This window comes from Melopsittacus undulatus, chromosome 2 (genome assembly GCF_012275295.1).
Source record: "Melopsittacus undulatus isolate bMelUnd1 chromosome 2, bMelUnd1.mat.Z, whole genome shotgun sequence".
In the NCBI taxonomy this organism is placed as follows: Eukaryota; Metazoa; Chordata; class Aves; order Psittaciformes; family Psittaculidae; genus Melopsittacus; species Melopsittacus undulatus.
The window spans coordinates 15,452,323-15,469,394 of NC_047528.1; the positions used below are offsets into that span (position 1 = coordinate 15,452,323).

Below are 17,072 nucleotides of genomic sequence, written 5' to 3' on the forward strand. Positions count from 1 at the left end.
CCTCATGGTAAAAAAATGTTTCCTGATGTTCACAAAGAAACTCCTGAGTTTCTGCCTATTGTCTCTGGTCCTGTCAGGCACCAATAAAAGGAGTCTGGCTGCGACTTCTATATAGGCCTCAGATCTGCAGTTGGGAGGAATGAGGAGTGGGGTGTCTGTCTCTCTCTCTCTCTCTCGGTTTTAAGTAATCATTCTGGACTAGTCTAAGATTGGTCCTGTGGAGCATCTTGGGTACACTTTGAGACCATATGTTCTAATTTAGTTTAATCCAACAGAAAATGGATTTATATGCACCAAGACTTCTTCATAATGTGAGGCAAAATACAAAAAGGAGGAATGACCAGGATATTCCTTTCAAAAGCAAACTCTTTATCCAAAAATAGAAAAGCACAAGGCACACTTTATACAAGAAACACTTGGATAAAATTGTTTTTGCAGTATAAATTATCGTGACATACAGAAGGATCTGTTTTTCATTACTTTAGACTTTCCCAAGAAGACAGATATGATTCAGAGATCCTTTTTATTTCTTTCAACAAGTTGCACAAATTCAGAATCAGAAAAGGGGACATTTTTCAGGAGTGGAATTGGAAACTAAATTAAAAATCTGAATTTCCACACAACTGAGAATGTCATGATATGTGACTACATTTATGTTACTAAAATCACAGCACTTCATTTCAGAATGACTCAATTTTCCAGAATAAACACTGCTTACTGGGCACAGGATTTACCCAGGATGATCAAAAGAAGCACTGATACCATCACTGTTGTTGCCAAAAGGTCTAGACCTCTCTTCCTTGTATCTGTTTAAGCGTCACAGAAGCACAAATTTGTTCAACTGTAGAATAGCCACTGATATTTTGCAGAAAAAGCAAAATGCTAGTCAAGGTCTTTAAGTGGACCTCTTCAAGAAAATCAAGCTCAGTTGCTAGAGCCTAAAAACATGATGAAAGGCATTGGTGGAACGCAACTTTAAGTGTAGTTAAGTACTAAGCAACTATTAGGCAAAGAAGTCATCCAATAAATGAAATGCAACATTACCTAGTTAAACAAAGACATTTGTCTATAAAATGCATTTTGTTCAACAGATTGCAAAGCAGCTGTCAAAAAACCTAAGCACATTTCACATTCAGTCATGCTGATTTTATTTCTGGAGTACTTATCAGACTGCTCACCTGCAGGGAGGGTTCATTCACAGCATCTGATTGCTTGTTGACCTTCCAAGCCTTTTCTGTGTTGCATGACTGTGACACATTTGACTCAACCCATTCAACTGAAGAATCCTAAAAATAGAGTTAAATGGAAAGAATAACACTTTAACACATTATATGTTGATAAAGTGTAATACTTTACCAAGTATACCGATAAGCAGTATTGATCCTGATTAGCATTACTAATATAATACTGCTTATTATTAGAAATACTGACAAGCTCTGGGGATCCCAACTTAAGAAGGACATGGACTTGTTGGAGCGAGTCCACAGGAGGGCCACAAAGATGATCAGAGGGCTGGAACACCTCTGTTATGGAGACAGGCTGAGAGAGTTGGGCTTGTTCAGCCTGGAGAAGCTGAACAAGAAAAGGTTCCAAGGAGACCTTAAAGCAGCTTTCAGTACCTAAAGGGGCCTGGAGAAAGTACCTGGAGAAAGTACCTAAAGAAAGATGGAGAGAGGCTTTTTATAAGGACAAGGGGAAATGGATGAAAGAGGGTAGATGCAGATTAGACATAAGGAATTCTTCACTATGAGGGTAGTGAGACTGGAACAGGGTGCCCCAAGAAGTTGTGGCTGCCCCATCCCTGGAAATGTTCAAGACCTGGTGGGACAGGGCTTGGTGAAACCTGGTCTAGTGGAAGGTGCCCTTGTCCATGGCAGGCAGGGTGAAACTACATGATCTCTAATGTTCCTTCCAACCAAAGCCATTCATGATAATAAAAACAGAATACTGATATTCCCATAGGAGATTTCTCCTTCATGATCAAAACATTCAGCCATATGTCATAGTATGCAACACTAGCTTATACTGACCTTTTATCAGCATAACACTGCTAAAGTTAAACCTGTCAGAATAAAAATAAAACCTAAACTGTTTTTATGGCATTACAAAAAAAAAACACCCAAAATTTCAAGAATTTAAGAATTACAAAGTATATTTTACATTAAAATGTAAAATCAATAACAGTACAGTACAATATAAAGCACTATACCTGCTATCTCCTCCTATTTTCATACCCAACTTCCTACACTTGCAAACTGCACTGATATTTTACACTTGAAGCAAATAGGACTCTATTGAACAGTTTCTTTGCTATTCACATGAACCTGCCATGGGAATAGCAGACTTTGGATTGAAGGTATCAGCCAGTGACAGCCTAGAACTCATTGATGTGATCTGAAGGATTTTGATGACTCCAATGGGAAATGTGGGACGTTTGTGCCTTAGGCTACTTGCCACACAGAAAAGCATAGTTAACCTCTGATACCAGTCCCTAGAAAATAGATTTCATACTGTGTGTTCCTTCACTCAATAAGAGAGACTGGCTGCAAAGAGAAAATATAAAATAAAATAAAAGTATCACAGTGCTGACTTGCACAGAAATACTGGGAGGGTGCTTGACACAATGCTGCCAGAAAGCCTCTCCATATGAAGGGATCTGCTTACAGGTTCAAATGCACAAGTTTGAGCCTCCCTTCAGATCCACATACAACTCCCATGTTGTTGAGTGTTTCCATGGAAAAATGCAACAGTAACTCATGCTTAAAACTGAAGTCAAGTGTTTGCAGTTTTAGACACCTCATTCTGCCATGTATCACTGACTACAAGAAACCCACGAATTTTTCCACTCTTATCTTAGAATGAAGATTTTCTTCAATTTCTCTCTGCTGAAAAACTATAAATTCCTTAGATCCTAATGAATGAATTCAGTATTATAAAATTCACAAGCGCTTATAATAGCAACTTTTAAATTGATTAAATAGTACATTAAAAAGACAAACTTTACCACAATTTTTCCCCAAACAAAACAGTAAGAATAAAGCATAATTTTACTAACCATGTGTGCCCACAGAGGCTAAAATGCCACAGGTTTTAAAAACATCTGAAGCATTTTAAAGTGTCTTACTTACCGAAGAACTATCGAGTAAGTCATCCTTCTTTTCAGATTTTTGTTTCTTATTTTTTTTCTTTTCTTTCTTAGTTTTTTTTGAATGCTTATCCTTTTTCTTCTTTTTCTGCACAGAATGTTCCTACAAGTAAATATTTGTAAATAAGTAAACCACCCAGGTGAAAGAAAATCAGCTTGCCCAGAGAACCTGTGGCTGACCCATCCCTGCAAGTGTTCAAGGCCAGGTTGGATGTGGCTTTGAGCAATGTGTCCCTGCCCATTGCAGGAGACTGGAGCTAAATGATCTTTAAAATCCCTTCCAACCCAAACCATTCATCCTAAACAAGAGTGACATGAAGACAGTAAACTTTTGTTCTTCATTCTGAGAAGTCTTCTGTTCTTATAACCCTGTGAACTGCATGATACAATATAGCGAACTTCTGATTTTCTCTTTGAAAAAATTCTCCAGGCAATTACTCCACTGCAAAGCACAGTTCACTGCCTGTGAATCTGAGAAGTTAGCAAACCTACCTTAGTGCGCAATCACCTTTGAAAGTATCTCGGCCAGTGCAAAACTTGGAACTTCCATATAAATACTCTCAAGGACTATGCAAGTACAAAAGAACAAGCATTTGGGGCTGCAGAATGTTCTCTCCTTTCTGAAAAGAACATTATGGAGCTAATGACCAGAAATACTTATGCTACTACTTCTGAAAAAAAAATAATACTCGTGCAGAGAGTTTCAATTCCTGAAAAGGATTTTTATAGACCACATAAATAACAAACTTTACAGCCTCTGAAGCCCCTTCAATTACTGTCAGCAGAAACATGACTTTCTCAAGCAACCTTAATGCTTAAATATAACTTGCCATTAGAAAACTCTCTATCCCAAAGTGCAATAATCACATCTGATTAAACAGAAGAAAAGTTACTTTTTATTACTACAACGCAAATTTTGTGTGAGAAGTCTTGCAAGATTGAGCTTGCTTTTGATTTTTGCTTGTGGTGCTATTTGTTTGTGGTTTTTTAATAACTAAAGTCAGAGTCCAAGTTTTACCAGTAAGTGTGTTCAATCATAAGCCAAAAGATCACATGCAATTTTAAAAAGACCAGTATTTAAACCAAACAAAATCTGAGGAAATTAGACAACCAGTTGAAATCTTTCCTCCTAGTCAGCTATTACCTGTCTGCAATAGACACTAGATGCAAGCCTGTGCCCTGCACAACACAGTTGCCTCCCTGCCACAGGCCTGTTTTCTCTTTTTGACACAGCCAAGAAGGAGATCTGCAGCTTATATATCAACAGAAAACAAGGCTTGCAGGAAGCTGACCAGTACACTGCAAGGGTTCAATGAACAGTAGTACATGCTAAAAAGTAAGTTAAAAAAAGTCAAAAAAATAAATCTATGCCCAAACAAAGCACCCTTTTAAACCCTCATCATCTACTTTCTTAGAAGCCCCAGCTGATAAACTAAAGCACTGAAATGCAAGCAAGGCTGCTACCCAGATGTCTTCATTTTAGAAGGGACTTTGGAGAAGAGGGACAAAAATACACACCAAAAAAAACACCCCAAAGTTTTAGCTCAAAAAAAGAGGCCAAGACACAGACTTCCACCTCTAGAACGAAGCTGAGAGTCTACAAGGGTGAATACTACAGTTTAACATTCAAAATGCAGGGATTAAGAGAGAATGAGTTAAGAGCACATTAGGACATTTATTCCAATATCAGAACAGTCTTCCGGTTTAGAAATAAACAAAACAACAAGAGAATAAGCAGGACCTTAATTCAGTGAGTGAAATATTAGTTGAGCATAACATAGGGTCACCAAAACCACACAGGACTCCAAAAAATACAGGTGTTTCCTGCTACCTTCCCATGTTCCAGAGAACTCACTGGCTAACCCTGGCCACGCTAACACATCTATCCATGTGGGACAACACCCTTGAAAGTTCATGTGGAAATCACTAACTGATATTCTCTGTTCTAACCCATACAGTTGACGATGGTCCTTCTGTCTTAAAAAAACACATTCTTGTGACTAAAATTAGGTAACTGAGCACGAAACATACATGTTCAAGTGAAAGGTCATAACCCTCACAAAATGCCTACAAGTCACACATACACAAAACCTAAGCTTATAACAGCACAGAGATGAAATCGTGGAGATAAAGGGAATTTGAATATAGTTCTAGATGGGAAAATGCAACAAAAACAGACTCCAAAAATGTTTGCTCCGCAAGTAAACGCAAAGCGTATTGCCAAGAGTTACACTGGGTAAAGGGCAGGCTTTCATTGCATACTGCAATACTCCATTTCACTTCTGGTTGAGAAAGACTTGCAGCTGATCAAACAGTTCCCTTCCACCCCTTTAGCAGTTCTTAGGTATATACATCTATTAACACTGTAAATAAAGGCCAGACTCAGCTTGTCAATATGTCTACAACTGATCTGCTCTTTGCCTGCCTAGGAAGATCCAGGCTTTTATCCTTCACTATAATAACAGTAATATTTTTTTTAATTACTATTTCCTTCCTGTTACTAAAGTTACAAACATACATTGCATGAAATTAAATTAACATTATAAATAAGGTAGAAAAGGAGATTTTATGCCTTTTATTAGATCTAAGAATACAAAAACCAGGCAACTATTTAGGTAACTGTGATACATGATCCTAACAAAAGGAGTGGATCATCATTACAGCTGAAGTATACAAACACATATTCAGAACAGAGAATGATCAGAAATCATCATCAAACTGCAGCCTATTGTCTCCTGAATAGTAACTGAAACAGGACTGGGCAAGATGAATACCACCAAACTGTTAAAGACAGACACAAAAGCATTAGGTTAAAGTTTGTTTCTTCCTAGACAAAAACACAAAGTATAGAAGACCCCTAACAATATTTGTATGCAAAATTGAAAAAAAAAAAAAACAACAAAAAGTTACCTAGAGATTTAAAAGGTGAAAGAAGCTGTATTTTCATCTAAATTATCAGTTATACATGAGACTAGAAAGTTATCAGCAATATTGATCCTTTCTATCTCTAAAACCTACCTAGCTCCCTCTACCATCAAATTGCAATATTCATTTTTTATTGTTAGTGAATACTTTTCTGTCACACACACACAACTATTTCAAGGGGGTGGGGGTGGGGGGGGAAACTGTCTACACTACTAGCTTCAAACCTTACCTTTCTATACTACTTGTTTTTTATGACACAGGGCTTGCTAGCATGCTGAAAAGGAAGAAAAACTAGGTAAGTCCACTATCAAATGTATTGGTTTATGCTATGAAGGACAACTCTCATAGTTTCTCATCTCTCAACCCACAGGAGCTTAAGCATTTAATTCATATTAAGGCTCATTAACACTTTATGATACCACAAAAATATCCAACAAACTGCTCAATGACTACCTGACACTGAAGGTCAGGGCTCTGTTCCCATAGCTCTCCCCTCCACACTCCCCCTTTCTGTGTTCCCACCACCTTGTCTGCACCAGCCTGTCCCTGCACTCCAGCCTCGGAGGAAGCCACTTCAAGGACCACCCTGACACAGTGAATCCATCAACAGCAGGGTGCAGCTTCCTGCAGATCAAGCTTTTAAGGTGCCCCTCTGCAAGGTCATCAAAGCTGCCAGTTTAAATACAAGGATCAAGGGAGAAAATGCGCACTTCAGGGAGGAAGAAGCATGGGGAAAAAACTCATTTTGGCAACAGCTTAATGTTAGACAAGTTCAAAAGATCTACCACCTGATGTCATTCAGACATCGAAAAAAGGCACACAAAATTTAAACAATAAGCTTTTCTTTCTAATTTCAGGATCACTTCCCATCCTATCATACAATCCATTCTACTCATTCACTAGTTCAGCTACCAGAAAGGTTGCTGTGGACTGTATTACCCTCCCAGCTTCCATCGCTCCAAAGCTCAGGACCAGGAGCCCTGGTTACATGAGTGCTTATCTTCAGGATACCTCAGCATACTTTCCCTTGCAGTTCTGATGCTCTTATACCAATTCTCTCAGTAACACTTATTTTTGTTAATGCTTAGACTGTTTTTCTACCCTCAATATTCCCATTATTGTTACATTCATGAAGGAGGATAGGAGTGAAAATACAAGTAAGGGCTTAGCTTCCACTCGAATCACAATAGAGTGCTGCCTGTACCTGCACCTCCTCCAGACACAGCTGTGCCACCGCTGTCATTTTCACCTGCCAAATGGCACAGAATACAGGTCACTGAAATGACCACCACTTAAATTACTTAAGTTTCTTGTGATGAATAATCATTACAGAACAGTCAGACAAGAGCAGACTGTAGGAGGTGTCAGCCTTCAGTCAGAAACATCTGGAAGGCAGTAACTGTTTCTGCTGGTACACCTGCGGACACAATAGATAAACAGATACACTATGGTAGCTACTACTGCTAGGAAACTGTAGACAGATACTTCACATTAATATGGGATGTCTCCATTCCTGTGGCAGAGGAAACTGTAGTGGAAGGACTCACAGAAGGTAACAGTGAAGACATGTCTTCATCACTCACTTTCTAAAATTACCTATCTGTTAAACCAAAGATGTTGCTTACACAAATGCATACAGAGGTGTTCTATCAGAAGTCTGAAAACCTGCTACTGCTGGTTACTCTCCTAACATCACTCAAAGATATGAGTATAGTAATACTAACATGCTTATTCCCTTTGACAGAGAGAGTCACGGATGTAACCCTTCATAAAGGATTTAAAAGGGAAAGAACAAAAAGGAAGGTGCTTAGTATTACAGCACAGAAGCAATTTCCACAAATACCAGCTCTATAACCTTTACCAGTGATATATTTTGCTCTTAATTTCTGTATTTTCCACTGAAAACCGAAGTCTAAAATACTGACAAAGTATTCCATCACCTAGGCAAAACTGATCACTGCATCAACCCAATGGTTAGGCTTTTACAAGGAAATACCTGATAGTACTTCACCAGGAAAACCTGCTGACTTTACACTTTGTTTAGAGTTCAAATGCAGTGAACTCAGTGATATTGATACACTTTGTTGTTTGGAGGTTTTTTATTTTATGTTGTATTTTCAAAGAAAATAAAATGTGTAAACCAACAATAAGGGAAAAGGTCTAAGTCAAAAGCATCAAACAAGACGTTTCCAAAAATAATGGCTTGCAGATCTCCAATTTTTTTCAGAAACCTATATAAGTAAAACTAAATACATTTTTTTTGTTTGTGCAATGATCCTGTTCCAAGGTATCATTTTTTTACATTGTTTCAAGAATATATTTTATTCATTTGAAATACTGAGTGAGGTCTTATCAGCTTTTATCAGCTACATTCAGCTTTTTCTTTTTAAAATCAGTAAGTACCACTATCAAGAGAAACATGTGATCTATCAGTAATCCCTAACAAATAAAGACAGGATTTGCTGCACAAGCAATGGTCAAATCACATTACCCTCAGAGGACAAAGAGTAAAAAACCTCAAGTGAAAAACACTCCAGTTAAAGTGTTGTGAAAACCAACAAGTAACAGAAGAGCAACCCCAAAAGGAGAGAAATACCACATCATAGCACAGATGCAAGAATAATTCAAGATTGAAATATTAGGGGTTATTTTTAATTAAAAGCATTCATGTCTAGGAAAAGCACACATCTGTGCACTTAACAAAACACCCAGCAAATTATTTTCTTGTTCTAAACTTGCAAGCTAAAACAGTAATGTCATGAACTACTGCACTCATCAAAACAAGACACTATTTCTAGAGCTTAATAGCAATTTACATATCAACACCTAATTATTTGATTACTAATAATTATCATAAACATTACCAGCTGCTGGGTTCTACCAGTGCAGTTGGGAGGATAGACGATATAAATAAAAGAATATGTTCCCAAAATTTAAAAGAGAAATCTCAATAGACGAGTTGGGCAGTATTTTGGTTCTTCTTCAGAAGTGGAAGATTGTAACTGGCAAAAAAACATGACTAGTACATAAAACAAAAAGAAGCAACTCTGTTCAGCTTGTTTTAAAGGTAAAAGATACTAAAGAAATCTATTTCTATAACTGCTTCAAAATCTACTGTATATTTAATCTCTTGATTATTGTGGGTATGGAATCTGCAAGAGTGATTTAATCCCAGATTCTTCTACTGAGCTTGGTGATTGGGGAAGAATTACTTCTGAAGAGATAGTGAAGGTTCTCTCAGACTCCTACCTGTCCTACCTATCAAGGACACAGTTAAAGTGCTCCCTTTTATGCCCCAAATATACACTCTATAGAACAGAAGACAGACTAATGGTTTCCAATTTTTTATAATAAAAAGGTCCCTTAAGGCGATTTCGCTGAACATCTCACCTTTCCAGAAACACAAGTGCAAAAGTCAGTAATTTCTGCAAACTTCTTGGATCATCAGAAGCAAAGACCTATGCAGCTTCCCAAGTGTCTCTACCAAAGCAAAAAGCAGGAGCTTCCAAGACTGTAACCACCAAGCAACTGTCTCAACTACATTAGCCACATATGAAAAGTCCCTGCACATCTTTTTTTGCCTTTGCGAGCAAGATAATCAAAAAGGCACAGAGATTAAACTAAAGCCTTGCAGTAGTTTTCCCCCAGTTCTGTTAACCACTACAGCAGCAGACAGTCTAACCTAAGTAACCTAAGCAAAGCAGAGAAAATCAACACACTTAAGACATTAACTCATTCTCACTTACTGGTATTATCGATAATATACATATTTTAATGAACTAATTAACATCTTTAGGGAGTTCATAAACTTCAGAAATAGTCTATTTTCTTCAAAAGAGGGCTGGCTTTCCTTCCTCAGGAAGAAGTAGGGAAGAAAATACCCTTAACAATACATTTGCAAGTTTTTTCCTGCATAAGAATTCAGGCAGAGTACCCTCAAGGGGAGGTTGTTTTCATTTGCCTTTTACTGCTTGCTTCTTTTTCTGAATGCAGAGAGGAAAAGACAGATATTCCTGCCTGCTTGTGTTCAGAACATCAAAAACAAAAATGGAGTTCAAACTTAGCTAAGTACTGACTATTGCTAAGTGCGTGATACTTAACCAGGATATCAATTACTTAAGCTAAATATAGAAGATTTAACCACTTTATCAAAGCTAGTTTAAATGGTACAATGTCTGAACTATTAGTACATATTACATATATAACTATGCCTTATATATTTGTACATACTAAAAATATATATATTCAGCTCTAGGCCTTGCAAGTTACAGTGTCTTTCAACTTCAAGGAAGACAGAAATGTTATTCCATCGGCGAAAAGGTGGCAACAAGTCAGCGTGATCCTGTCCCTCTACTCTGCTCTTGTGAGACCTCACTTGGAGTACTGTGTGCAGTTCTGGTGTCCTCAACATAAAAAGGACATGGAACTATTAGAACAAGTCCAGAGGAGGGCCACGAGGATGATCAGGGGACTGGAGCACCTCCCATATGAAGACAGGCTGAGAAAGTTGGGGCTGTTCAGCCTGGAGAAGAGAAGGCTGCGTGGAGATCTCATAGCAGCCTTCCAGTATCTGAAGGGGGCCTATAGGGATGCTGGGGAGAGACTATTCATTAGGGACTGTAGTGATAGGACAAGGGGTAATGGGTTGAAACTTAAACAGCAGAGATTTAGATTGTATATAAGGAAGAAATTCTTTACTGTGAGTGTGGTGAGGTACTGGAATGGGTTGACCAGGGAGGTTGTGAATGCTCCCTCCCTGGCAGTGTTCAAGGCCAGGCTGGATGAAGCCTTGGGTGATATGGTTTACTGTGAGGTGTCCGTGCCCATGGCAGGGGGGTTGGAACTAGATGATCTTAAGGTCCTTTCCAACCCTAACTATTCTATGATTCTATGATCATTACTGCGCTTTTCAGCGCTACTCAATGCACCTAAGAGAATCCCTGGAAGTTATGGAGTCTGACTTAGCTTTAGGTTGCTTAGAAGTAGAAAGATAATACCATGGAAAAGTAACACAGACTCTAGAGTGCACACTTTCAGTAAGAAGCTACAGAACTGATGGACAGGGGTAGAGCAGTTGATGTCATCTACCTGCACTTGTGCAAAGCGTTAGACACTGTCCCACACGACATCCTTGTCTCTAGATTGGAGAGACCTCAATTTGATAGGTGGACCACTCGGTGGATAAAGAACTGGCTGGATGAACACTGGAGAGCAGCTGGAGACCAGTAATGTGCAGTGCTCCTCAGGGATCAGTGTTGGGAGCGGTCTTGTTCAACCAAAGAAGTTTCTCATTGACAGGCTGAGAGAGCTGGGGTGGTACAGCCTGGAGAAGTCTCTCCAGAGCAACCTCCAGTGCTCTCCAGAGCAGCCTCCCCTTAAGTAAAGCAGACTTACAAGATAGCTGGAGAGGGACTTTTTATAAAAGCAAGCAGGGATAGGACAAGGGGGACTGGCTTTAAATGAGAAGAGGGGAGATTTAGATTAGATATTATGATTGAGTTATTTTCTGTGTGGGTGCTGAGACACTGGCACAGGTTTCCCAGGGAAGCTGTGGCTGCCCCATCCCTGGCAGTGTTCTAGGCCAGGTCAGATGGGTTTTTAAGCAACCTGGTCTAGTGTAAGGTGTCCCTGCACATGGCAGGCAGTTGGAACTGGATGAGCTTTAAGGTCCCTTTCAACACAAACCATTATATGATTTAAGGATACAGGGACAAAGCACCTCTAATGATTAAATCCCATACAAAACCATGTCACTGCCTCAAGATCCTTTCCAACACTCTACGAAAAAAAAAGATTTGTAAAACCATAGTACCTGATACTTCACAAATTTTACTCCATCACACTTCCTTGTATTGAATTTCTCAGTTCTCTGTCATTCTCAGAACTACAGCTAGTATTCCAGCTCAAAAATGTTTAGTAATATCCAGAGAAGCAGATGAAAGTGGATACAGGGTTAAACTGAGAGTGAGATATCTCCAAAATATGCCTGTATCCCTCCAGCAATTTGATGCTCAGCAGCTTTTCAAACAGTAAGCTTTAACATATATTTTTTTTCTTTTAGCTCATTCTTGTCTGGATAAACGTGAAGTGTCAGTATTTGCAACATGCTGGACAAGTTCACTGTGCATCATCTGAAAGTGCATTTATTTCATCTGCTCTAAACTGGCTACCTGCAAATTCCTTAATATTATCTAGTTCTTGTGTTGAAAGAGACAGCAGAGAGCAATACCCTATTCCCTTCTCCGTAATACTTATGATTTAACACAACTCTCTCATATTAACTTTTTTCAGCCTATTTTTCCCCCATCTTAAAAATTTTAGTTTCCTTGGACAGTCTGTGCCAAAATCATCTCTGACACCTTTCTTCCCACCTTCTCAAGGCTGTTGTGCTCTCCTTGCAATGCTGGTACATGGACTGCGTATGCTATTTGATATTATACAAAAATCAGTAATATAACTGTGTAACCATTTTCTTTGTTATTTGTTCGTTTCCGAGTAACTTCTAACACTTGATTAGCTTTTGTCTGAGCAATGATGTAGCATACTTATGCAGCTATTTACTCCCCAGGTCTCACCCTTGAGGGGTGAAAGTCAACTCTGAGCCTACTGCTATATACAGAAAATTAGGGCTGCCTTCCTCTGGAAAATAAGGCTTCTGCATTTGGTTTTATTTAGTATCATACAAAAGTTGCAGATATGGTTTTAAGATTTCCATCTGGGAGTAATTTGCATTCACAGCATTTTAAAAATATGCTGAACAATACAATGATGGTCTGTTTCTTGTTCAAAGAAAAAGAAAATCACAAAATTCAACACAGCTTCTATATATATATGTTGTAATCAAGCAAATCCTATTGAAAAAAAACAAGCAAACAAACCACACCACACCAGATTTATTTTCATCCTAACACCTCCAAATCAGTGTTTTTGATATTCTTCAACAAGGCTGATGAGCAGCATCTAAACCTGCAAGAGCATATTAACACTGAGAGTTAGGACCTATGAAGCCATATTACCATCAAAGAGCTCTTGAAACATAACCTAACAGGAAGAAGTGCAGCCCCCACACTCAAGATACCATGCTTTCCAGTAGCAACTCAACTCTGCCAACACCAACCTTCACCCTTGTCCCGGCACACCCTCTGCATGAATATGTGCTCTCAACCCCAACTTCAATCTTTTCTCTATGAGAGTAGCTCTGGCTCATTGTTGCAGTGTTTCTCCAACATACTATCACCAAACCTCCTTTCACTGGTTTATTGTCTCCCTGAATTGAGACTTACCTAAACACGATGAGAGGTTAAATACAAATTGTTTGCCTTTTCCATAAACTGCATAGTTTTATACCACAATCCAGTTACTATTAAACCATCTCAAAGATGTTTAATGCTACGTCTCTTATTGCAAATGAACAGTATTTTAGAGACAGTAAGAAAAAAAATCCACAGATATTTGGAAAGAGGAAGTTATACCAAAACTTTTAAATAACATCCTCAAAGAACACTTTTATTTCATGTTAAGCTGTTCATGCAAATAGAAGCAAACAAGAAGAGAGGAAAATGGTTATTTAATAAACTACTCAACTAACTCCTGACACTGGAAAAAGTTTTACAAAAAGCAATCATTTATCAATGTTTTTTACTCAGGCTGTCACAAGCAGGGTCCTCAGGGATCAATACTGGGCCCCACACTGCTCAGCATTTTCATGGATGATGGGACTGAAAGCAGCCTCACCAGGTTTGCTAATGACACCAAACTGGGTGGCAAGGTGGACATGTCAAAAGGGCGAGACATCTTACAGGCATATTGATAGAGACTGAACAATGGGCTATCTAGAACTGTATAAAGTTTAACAAAGGCAAGTGCAAGGTCCTGCATCTTGAATGATATAACCAAGAGCCCAGTACAGGTTCAGACCTGTGTGGCTGGGAAGCAGCCTTGCTGAAAGGGACCTGATGCTCCTGGAGGACAACAAGCTGTGCAGGGCTCAGCAGCATGCAACAAAAGCAAATCCAATCCTGAGCTGCATCTGTAGGGGCATCACTAGAAGAGATAAGAGATGTGAACATCCCACTCTGATCACTACTTGGCAGGCCATGCCTGGAGTACTGTGTCCAGCACTGGTCCCCACTACTGAAGAAAGACTCAGGCAGGCTGAGAGCCATGAGGATCATCAAGGGGTTGGAGAACCTGCCCCATGAGGATAGGCTGAAAGAGGTAGGTCTTCTCACCCTGGAGAAGAGGCATCTAAGAAGGGGACCTCATCACAGTATTCCATTACTTAAAGGCACTTATAAGGAGGAAGGAGGCTCTCTCTTCACAAGGAGATGACAAGGATTGAAATCCCATCACTGGAGATTTTCAAGACACAACTGAACAGAGCACTAGATAATCTCATCTAAGGTCCCTTTTACACAGCATGTCAGACCCAGTGATCCTCAGAGGTCCTTCCAACCAGGGCTGTTCTATGATTCTAAGAGAGATGCAATGTCCCAGACAGCTTGCTGTACAAGCGGCACCGAGATGAAAAGGTTAAGTAGGATAATGGTGTCCGACATACATTTTGCTTCCAGTTAAGAGTATTTTCTGAACATCCAAGAGACTGAACTGAGCAAAGGAGCACTCTTAAATGTATCATACAGCAGTTCACATAGAGCAAAAGACATCTTAACAACAACAAGCTTCGGCAGGATAGTATTATTCACTAAGTTAGAGAAATTTCCCTTCATCTGCTTGTCAAAAAGGGGGAAGCACAGTACAGCAAGATCACCCCATACTTCTGAAGTCACTGAAGGAAAGTTCTATCATCAGGAAACAGTTCTACAACTGTGCAATCCTCTCTGTCTTCCTGTGTTGCCTTGAGAAAAGCCAGCACTACCACGTAAGCCTCAGACTGTTCAGGCCTCTTTGCCATTGCTTTTTTTTCTGACAATATCTTTGCCCAGTAAAATTTGGTTGCTGCTTACTCTGGGCTTCTTCACTCAAAACACCATCAGCAAAACCTAATACTTTTTCCATAGCCTGTCCTTCTCTTACACTTTCTTTCCACATAGTTCCACTCCTTAAACTTCAAAACAAGTCACATCATCTAACTGATGTGCCATTTCCTTTATTATCATTCATTCTACCTATGAATTAGAGCAAGAAATCAGCAGCTTACTGCACAAGTACCAAACGTGACAAATAGGCACACTTTAAATATAATGCACCAGGGTTAGCACAAGTCTCCAAGTTACCACAACTCTACCAGCAAAGCACCTCTCAGTGAGGGCCTCCCAATTCTTGTCTAACTCTACAGCAACATATAACCAAGTAAGTAACGTTCTGCTCCACAAAACCCAGCTGTCCCAATTCTGTTCCAAGTTACTACTATTCCATGACTGAAGAGCTGTAATGGAGGGATGCTGACTCTTTAGAAAAGACAGGCCTGGACGACAAGGAGGACAATCTACCTTTTATGCGTTATTTAAGGAAAAGCTGAGAGCTGGGGATGTTCAGCTTACAGCAGAAAAGGCTGGGCAGTGGGGATGGTGTCCTCAACATATACACAAATATCTGAAGAGAGGGTGTAAGGAAGATCGACCCTGGCTCTTTCCAAAGGTGTAAGCACAGAAACACACAGTAAGTAAAACACCACGCGGATCAGTACCACTACAAGTGGCAAAACACATTAACTTAGGTTAACTCAAAACTAAGTTCCCGTTGCTCTCTGCAGCCCGCGGTATCGCAGCCCAGCTCCGGTGGGGCAGAAGTGGCTCTGCCCAGGACGTCCCCTCCACCAGCTGCCGATGCGGGCCGAAGGCAGTGGCCAGGGCCGCCCTCCGCAAGACAGGAACGCCCCACCCGCGGCCTGGGGTAGGTGGCACCCGGGGAAGGGTCGTGCCGTGCCCCCACCTTTGCCCGCTGCTCCCTGTGTGCCGCCGGGCTCTCCTCGCTCTCACACCCGGACGCCATCGCTGCTCCACACCGGAAGCCAACCGCCGTGCAGCAGCCCCACCGTACAGCGAAGCCGCAAAACTGTCGTAAACGGCGTCCCGGACAACGGCGGAGGAGCAGCGGCTGAGGAGGCGGCGCCGTTGCCGTCCCGGCAGGATCGCTCAGCCCCTCGTGATACGCGGATAGACTCCACAACTCGTTAAAGTTGTAAAGTAGGTATGCTTTATTCAGCGCTGAGGCGCATGAGGATAGCTCCTCCAAAGGCATGTGCGTCTTTCCTTTGCCATTCATTTTGGTTATATTACATATAATGATTACATAAACATGAGATTGTTTCACGCCTAATATATATGTAAAACCTAATCCCGTCTAGTATTATAATTAGTTTTCTGGCGCTCATCCCATTGATGTGCTTGCGCAGTGCCTCCTGGTGGTGGTCGTTAGGGGGTCGTGAGGATGAAGGTCTGTAGTTTCTCTTCATCACCTTGAGTAACCTCTTGCTTTCATGCAGACTCAATAGGGTTTCGGCTCCTATCCAAACCTCAGGTTCGGTACAAGCTGATTTTGTGTATCTTAAAGCAGAAACTTGTCAAGTTTGTAAATTTTGTTACTCTGGTTATCTTTTGTTCCTTTTCTTTCTATGGATACTATTTAAACAAGAATGTCTTAAATGTTCATCACACAGGCTATGAATCTTACCTACTACAATTCTGCCTAGCAGCTGTAACTCCTACAATTCTGCTTTATAATTCTAGCATCTTTAACTCATATGGTTCTGCTTTGCAGAGCACAATGACCGCTTAAGCAAGCAGGCACATTGTTAACCCTTTATGCCCAGGTATCACCTCAGGCTCTGGCAGTGGCCAGCTCTAGCTCTGTCGGTCCCAGGGCAGAGTTTCCCCAACTTCCTTCACAGCTTCAGCACCAAAGGTAGCTTGTGGAGGGTATCACGGCCTCACAGGTGAAGGTCACAGCAGGTACCATGCATCCTAGTACCTAGTACTCTGCACAGCTGCAGGGATGTGCCCGGGGGGGCGGGGGGGAATTCAAAGTCACCTTCAAGCAC

General features: G+C 40.3%; 1 protein-coding gene across 1 annotated transcript in view; it reads right to left on the reverse strand.

The window, feature by feature from the left end:
* CWF19L2 (CWF19 like cell cycle control factor 2) overlaps window positions 1–16,024 on the reverse strand; it is a 77,050-nt gene extending 61,026 nt beyond the window's left edge. The window contains exons 1-3 of the mRNA XM_031049621.2: window positions 15,965–16,024; window positions 3,129–3,248; window positions 1,179–1,286 (exon numbers count right to left, since the gene is read on the reverse strand). Coding sequence (XP_030905481.2) covers window positions 1,179–1,286; window positions 3,129–3,248; window positions 15,965–16,024 — 288 coding nt within the window. The remainder of the gene's footprint in view (window positions 1–1,178; window positions 1,287–3,128; window positions 3,249–15,964) is intronic.
* Between the last annotated feature and the right edge of the window lie 1,048 nt (window positions 16,025–17,072).